The sequence below is a fragment of the Megascapheus bottae genome, chromosome 4 (genome assembly GCF_031878675.1).
Source record: "Megascapheus bottae isolate mThoBot1 chromosome 4, mThoBot2.hap1, whole genome shotgun sequence".
Taxonomy (NCBI): domain Eukaryota; kingdom Metazoa; phylum Chordata; class Mammalia; order Rodentia; family Geomyidae; genus Megascapheus; species Megascapheus bottae.
Genome location: NC_143512.1, coordinates 5,826,818 through 5,834,981, shown reverse-complemented (window position 1 = coordinate 5,834,981; position 8,164 = coordinate 5,826,818). Strand labels below are relative to the sequence as shown.

At 39.9% G+C, this 8,164-nt stretch overlaps 1 protein-coding gene across 1 annotated transcript in view; it reads right to left on the bottom strand.

Annotated features, from left to right (window-relative positions):
• Positions 1-710: 710 nt before the first annotated feature.
• Htr4 (5-hydroxytryptamine receptor 4) overlaps positions 711-8,164 on the bottom strand; it is a 166,733-nt gene continuing 159,279 nt past the window's right edge. Inside the window, exon 6 of the mRNA XM_090332184.1 lies at positions 711-801. Within this exon, the coding sequence (XP_090188310.1) occupies positions 711-801 (91 nt within the window). The remainder of the gene's footprint in view (positions 802-8,164) is intronic.

Here is an 8,164-nt window from a genome sequence, read left to right as displayed (position 1 = left end):
ATTTCAGACAGACCCTGAGGCCCAAGGCTGGAGTGGACGATGTCTGTCTTCAGCTTTCTCCAGGTTGCTGGAGAGACCATTTTTCCACCGAGAGATTGTCTTCCGTGGTAAATAAACAAAGCATTCCCTGAAGAGAACGACTGACACTGAGTGGAGGAAAGAGCAAGGGGCCATCGACAACTCATACAGGGCTGACCAAGAGGATACACTTTCACACCAGACACAGGGAAGCCAAGTCACTCATGTCTGGCACGGGACAGCGTGCAGAAGGGCAGTTAGAACGTGGCTGAGACAGAGGTAATCAAGCGATCAACATAAGCACAGGGAAGATAAGTTTTGACATTGTGAGCAGACACACCAAAAAAGGCATACTTCAAAACAGCTGTGACTCCAGTAGGAGAGAGAGAGTGAGCCATCGTGAGACAGATCAGGCACAGCAAGAGGAACAGGGAAGAATGCAAACTTCAAGAAGGGGGTAATACTAGGAAATGAAAAGTGAACAAGAAGGCCCTTCTGACCTTTGACCTCCCCCCTCCTCAAACACCACCTGTTGGAATCTCAGAGCCAGAGCCCGGTACACCCAGGGGCCTGCACCAGCTCATCAAAGGCCTTGGGTGATGGGAATGCCAGGTGTTGTCATTCACAAGCAGCAGCTCAGAGGACCTGGCTCTTGGAGCCACAGAAGTCTTCTAGGTCATTGTCCCAGGGGCCTAAGTGTCACTGAGCTGAGCAGCCACCAAAGGAAATGTTGCTGGGGGATGGGACTGACTCTCCCACGGGCCACCACATTCCACTGCATCCCTGGAGAAGGAGAAGATTAGACAGCCTCAGCTTTGGATTAGATGCCAAGGACTATTCTATCAAAGAAGCCACCATGCAGGAACCCTCTTGAACCGTGCAGGTGTGTGGTTATTCAGCCTGTCATTATTTTTATGCAACTTCTGCTCTTAGAAGCAACCCATAAATTGGCATGCTAACTAGAACCTCCCCGCCCCTTGTAAACATGCTTCATGTTGAAAAGATAAAAACAAAACTAAAAAGAAATTGACTATGAATGATCAGGGAAAATCTACCTTCCTATAATTTTAGCCAGTGGAACTACTGAATCTTCCAGGCCTACGCACAAAATTCTGCTTTATTAAATCCTCCAAGTTTTATATTCTCAAGGCTACACATTTCCGTTTTCTTTAACAGTGTGTTATATATTACAGTTACTGAATTATATGCCATTAATAAACACTGTCCTATGGTAAGAATTATGTTGATCTTTCTTCAATTATGGTGGGAGGGGGAATAAATCTTCCTAATTAGCTTAACACATTATGTCCTTTCCTTTATTTTAGGTTGTTGTATTGTGAACAAAGTCAAACTTAATTGTTTCTTAACAATGTAAGTGTACTATTGGCTGATACCAAGTTTGCTGCTAATTTTTGCCTGCTTGACATTATAGCTATTAATTGTTATGATTCTTTAACCTGCAAAGATTGACTTGTTTTTGCCCAAATATAAGGCATTGTATTTGTCTCCATTCAACTTGAATTTATTAGGTTAGAATTATTTTGGTCAATACTATGACAGTTTCAATATTTTAAGATAGCTATTTACTCAGAGCAGACTTTAAATATTTTTTTCAAGCACATGAGATGATCAGATAATGCTAGAGAGCTCATTTTTATGTCACCTAATTTTGGGGTTTTCAGTCAATGTAAACACGTTGAATAGTACAGGGACACAATGAAGGATCATATAAGCACATGCCACTCTATGCTTGAGGATAGGCACCCCTGTGCTAAGCTTTGTCCGATGACATGCTAAACTGTCTCTGCCAAAAATCTATTCTGTACTAATAGATCAGGAAATTATTTAATATGAAATACTTTTTAACAAATGAAAAAATTCTATCTGTGTAATGTCTACAGCTTTTAGTTAAGTCTATTTCATGCACAAGTGTGTGGTTTCTGGAATTAGCTTTAGTCTTTCTTAAAGAACTGGGGAAATACATATTTGTTTCTGGGCTTCTAGCATTTTATTAATCTTAATGAGACCCATTTACAGGTGCTATGAGCTATTGCATTTAAGACCATCAGGTTTAATACATCTTGGCTGCTCTGCATCAATTCTGAACAATATTTCTCTACAATGTCTCCTCTTTCCCCAGTTAGAAGTTTTATTCTTATTGCAGCAGAATATGCAACATTTCTTCTCTAAATAATGAGATTTAACGATTCCTAGGCTTTCTACTTGTTATAGATATAGTTTTTGATTTGTTCTTGGTTATATATCTATCCTTCCAGGTTTTCTACAGTTGACATTTGAAAGTATAAACTCCAGAAAACCCAAGGTTATTCTTTACAGTGTATGACCCTACATTTTAATTTATCTCATTGGTTGAGTAGAAGAGGAAGAGGAGGGAGAGAGTGAAGGAGGAAGGTAGGGAGGCAGGAAGGAGGGAAGGAAGGAAGGAAAGAAGGAAGGGAAGGAAGGAAGGAAAGAAGGAAGGGAATGAGGGAGGGAAAGAAGCAAGAAAAAAAGGAAAGAAGGAAAGAAAATAACTTTTTTTTTGCCAAAATCCCTCTGTAATAGCCAAGACTCTACTTCTATGAAACATTCTCAGCAGGACAAATGGGAGTGTGAGGATAAAGATAGGGTTATTTCATGAGCCTGTGTCCTATGGTCTTATGCCCTTGTTATATGGGCATAATCCCTAACAGTTTAGTCATCATTCAAGATTAAAAATAAATATAAGGCATTGACTGTTCCAGAAAAGATTGGCTTCTAGCATAGAAGCTTACAATCAAAACATATGGCCCTAGTACTCTTTCACTTTAGCACTTCTTTCTCTTTGAGCTCAAGGTCATATGGCAGAGCGAGCAGAAATATGAGCAACGAGCCAAATGACTGGACCTGGATTCTAAAGAGATTTTAGTTCCGAGTTGTGTATCTCTGTTGACATGGCCCCTTTCCTCTGACTTATTTGACCAATTTCCTAAATGAGGGGGAGTTAGTCCACAAGATCTGTGGAAGCACTGACATTCTGATTGTGTGAGTAGCAGAGATGGTGGGTGACAGATAAAGGCCTTCTGATTGGGTGGCAGCTGTGTGGGGGGACTGTTCTCCAAAGCTGTGAGTAATTGCTTCAAAATTTGGCTTTTAATATTCTATTGTTAGTATCTGATACTTTATATTCCATGTGGAGAGAAGAGGCTGTGTGGAAAACACAGGGAGGGTGATTTTTTTTTTTTTGCATTTGTATTAAAGAATTCGCAAGACCTCAGTTTCAGATTCTGTGAAATTGTTCTGCAAAGCTCTTAAACGGGTCTGAGTAGGATATCACTGGGTGGGGCTGAGATGCCCCAAATTTAAATGCAGCGAGATCACAACTGCCTCTTCCCAAACATATGCTTGATCAAAAACATTGGCAAAGCTGCTCAAAATCCCTGATGCAAAACATCATTAAAAACCATTTCGCTCCAGTATTTTAACAGATAAGGTTTTTTAAGACTGCAGTTTCTTGTTTTACTAGTCTTAGCAAGATCATTACAATTTGCAATGGCCATTCTCTTTTTTTTTTCTACATTTAATCACCAACACAAAACCGTAAGGAAGGAATGTACATAACACTCTTTCCATTTCAGAGAAAGAGATCACCAGGTAAAGACAGGGGTTGACCTATAGCCAGTGGTGGAATCAAAGCTCTAAATTGGGATTTCTGCCCAGTTCTGCCTCCACAATCAGGAATTCTCTCCATTAGGGAGAGGGGAAATCACTGATGTTGCGGGGAGTTTTGTGATGAAGTTAAAAAAGTGATTTCTAGCTAGGTCATCTCTTTCAAAGGCCCTGAGACTATACAAGAATGATGTAACTGCAAAATAGTACAGATTCCTTGGTTCTACATACCAATCCTCTGACAGCAAGTCCTCTGATAGGAGGGCAGGAGTGGGGTGAGGAGGGAATGGGAAGGAAAAACTCGAATTGAAAATTGTTCTCAAATCCATCTTATGTATAAGTTTCTCTGAGAGAGTATCAAGCTTTTCTACCCATGCCTGAGGTAGACCTTGAGGAGAGAGCTAGGGGTGCAGAGATAGTACAGGTGAGTCCAAGAGCCAAAACCCTGTGCTTTGCATCCATCACACCTAGTTCTTTTGTTCTGTTTTTTTGTTTGTTTGTTTGTTTGTTTTGTTTTTTCCAATCCTGGGCTTGAGCTCGGGGCCTGAGCACTGTCCTTGGACTTTCTCAAGGCTAGAGCTCTACCACTTGAGCCTCAGCACCACTTCCAACTTTTTTTTCTATGTATGTGGTAATGAAGAATCGAACCTGGATCTTCATGCATGCTAGGCAAGCACTCCACCACTAGGCCAAACTCCCGACCCTTTTGTTCTGTTTTCGAGTCAAGATCTCACTCTGTAACCCACACTCCATTCACTGATAATATGTATTCTCAAAAGAGAATAAAATAGAAATGATACCAAAAACACCTGTCAGAAAGTAGACAAGGAATATTTGCTTTCTGACCATATAGATAAAAAGATAATGTGCACCAAATCATAAGAATGAGAAAACGAACATGTGCAGAGATATGCACATATGCAATGTTTTCAGGTGCTGATAGTGTAATGACATCAGCTGATTAAAATACATTCCATCAGCTGATTAAAACACACTGGCCTCTGGCTTGGAAAACAACCAACCAAACAAATGAGTTGTCGGGAAATAATGACAACCTAGGTGTTAGTGAGTTGACATAGTCAAAGGACAATGTTCCACATAGTTTCATTTGACTTTCGATTCACTATCAAATAGGCTAGACTATTCATCCTGGAAGATCAAGGGTTCTACAGAGGAGTTGAAAAAAAGAACACAGTATTAAATAGTTCAAAACACAGCAGAATTCAAATTATTCCTATCACTCCTTTTGCTTATTGAAAAGAGAAAGATTCACCTTGGTCCCATTCTGACCTTAACACATCCCTAATAATTCAAAAATGGAGAACAATCTTCAGACTCAACATCTTTAGTATGAAACAGGATGAAGTTAGGTTGTAATAACTGTGTCTTATTTGCTAACATATGTTTTGTTTTGTGTTTCCAATATGCTGTCTCTGCAGGTAGTCCAGGCTTGCCTCAAAACTCACTGTGAAATCCAGACTGGTCTTGAACGTATGATCCTTCTGCTAAACCTCCTGAGTGCTGAGACTACAGATGTGTGCAACTATCATGGGCTTCACTGTGTCTATTTAAAAAATCATCTTCTCTTTGTGGTTTTTCACTTATGGGCATGCTATACTTTCCTAAAATATTGAACCCAGAGCAAAGTGTCTTAGCCAAGACATAAACCAATGGATCTGAAGAGCACATACTTTGAGATTTTAGGCTATTATTCTGTTTTATGCTGTTTCACAAAGGAGTCTAGACAGCTCAGTTTCCACAGTTTTGAGTACATGGTTCTGTGATCTCTGAACAAGTAAGTGTATTCCCAATGGCTATTTAATTCCAACCTAGTCTCAGATATGGGTGCTAGCACACCAAAGTACAAAACCAGTCAAGATATGGTTGATTCTAATCCCCAAACATTTCTTGCCCTATTTCTCAGTATGCACACAAACTTCCTGTAAGACTATTTTGCATTGTCTGCCACAGTTCCTCAGTGACAAATACTTTAGGTCTGTGGGTCACATGATCATTTTTTCCCCAAGAGAATCTAAAAATGCCTAGAAGATAGTTATAAGATTCAATCTGTACCCCACAAAATTGGGAAAATTGAAGAAAGGAGTAGGATTGGGAGAAATGGAGAGAATAACAAAAGAGGTGACATTAATCAAGATATCCTGTGATTATAAACTGCTTGTTGAAGGGTAATTCTTTTGTATCCCTACTGAAAGACAGTAAAAAGATAATAAGAAAAGAAGGTGTTGGTGAAGGTAATTAGTTGATGAGAATAGAACAAGAAAGAATGAGAATAGTGTCTTCATCTTTAAAAGGCCAAAAAATGCAATATGTGCATGTATGGAAATACTGCAGTGTAGCTCTTTTCTATAATTAACATATACTAATAAAAATTTAAAAATAAAGTACAGAATTATATTAAAAACAGCCAGTATTTACTGAGCACTATATGTTCTGATTACTGTGCTAAGCAAACCATGCCCTAGAATGTCTAGGGACTGACAGAGCTAGGATCTGAATTCAGAGCCTATTGAGCCAGTGTTATGAAATATCCACCATCACTAAAAAGCCACCCTCAGCCCAGAAAACTGCCCTTGAGAACTTCTCTAGTGGGTAAAGGTTGTCAGGAATACAAACAAGACTTGAGTTCCTACAGAATGACTTGAGCTGCCAAGAGAAGGAGAAGCAGGTGGTAAGAGAACCCAGAGAAGAAAGCAATTAATTATTCAGAGATCGAGGGAGCTGGGATCAGGAAAGTTTAGAGGGCTCATATTGGAACTGCTCTTTTGGGGAAGATTAGACTAGCACCAGGCAGATAAATGAGGCAGCTGGAAAGGTCTAGTGGCAGGAGAATTCTCTATTTATTTGGGACAGCTGACCAATCTTGTATGCTTACTGTATAGAGTCAGGGGAGAGGAGTTGGGCTGCAAGGGAGAAAATGAAGAAAAATGAGCTGGAAAGCGAGTTCACGTCAGGCTAAGAAGCCATTCTGTGTCCTTCACTAACAGCCCACTGAAGTTCTTCTACATGGATCAAGTTGATTCCATTGCAACCTTGTCCAGCTGGCATTTGGAGTTTAAATCCCACACATCTGCATTGCCTTTCCAATCTTCCTGAATCACAGCATGGGAGACGGCTTCTCTCTTCATGGCTGTATTACAAGCAGTCTCCAAGGCAAAACTCCAGAGGCTGACCAAACAGATGACAAATGCTCCTTAAAATCATCACATTGAATGCCAAATGTGGCATTGAAAATGCCACATATGCTCATGGCCTTGAATTCAGGGATGAATTTTATCCAATCAGAAGGTCACAGAAAAAGGTAACCAAACTAATTGTTTGGTTACTTTGGGAAGAGGTGTTTGTGGCATTCCCTGTGGCAGGGCTTAGGCCATCAGGAAGAAGGAGGGTTATAAATTTTTGTCTGATCCTTAATGGCAGGGATCTTGACTGTCTACACCTTTGCTGTGTCTCCACTGCCCCAAACAGTACCTGAACTCTCTAAGGAGTAGGATAATAAATACATGAATGAATAGAAGGATTCACAAAGTATGGGAGAAGTTTGCCTAGCAGTTCTAAGACATGGGTTCTGGTCTTCATTTCTCTGCTGACTGGCTGCATTATCTTGTGCAGATTTCTTGCATTTTCTGAGCCTCAGTTTTTCTTGTCTATACACTATTGGGTTCAACAGTCTATTTCATGGTGTGTGTGTGTGTGTGTGTGTGTGTGTGTGTGTGTGTGTATGCGCGCACCAGTTACTGGGGCTTGAATTCAGAGCCTAGGCCACTGTCCCTTACCTTTTTTTTCCCCCCAGTCAAGGCTACCACTTGAGCCACACTTTGACTTCTGGTTTTCAGCTGGTTAAATGGAGAGAAAAGTCACATGGATTTTTCATCATGGGCTGGTTTTGAGCCTTGATCCTCAGATCTCAGTCTTCGGAGTAGCTAGTATGGTGGCCATTAGCTGCACTTTGTCTGGCTCATGTTATTTTGTAAATAAGATAACCTAATAACCTCAATAATAATCAAATAGCAATGGCTATAATGATGTGTGTACATATCCCTGCACACCAACATCTATCTTGATCAAAGTAGCTCTATTTTCATTATTCACACATACAAATAAGATTCTAGGGGAACAAAGGATTTCTACCTCTAAAAAGAATTTGAAACCTAGTTTGGGTTCTGTTATTACCTCATCTAAACAACTCTAAGTTTTTAAGGTGATAAAACAAAGGAAGGGAAATCTGGCCACATTTTGTGACAAATGGAACTGTTAAAAGAGTAAAATTCTTTGTCTGGATAAAGAAGATTGTCTCTCATAGGGAGTAAAGACAGATGGGTTCCTACCAAATCATTTGTACAAGAGATTCTCACATTAAGGTATAGGTCATTCATATTGGAGATGGAATTTCCCTCAGTAGTGTATGTGTTATATGATTGGTTCCAGAGCAGAGTAGGGCTACAGTAAATTGATGGAATGGTTAGTGGATAAGACTTAG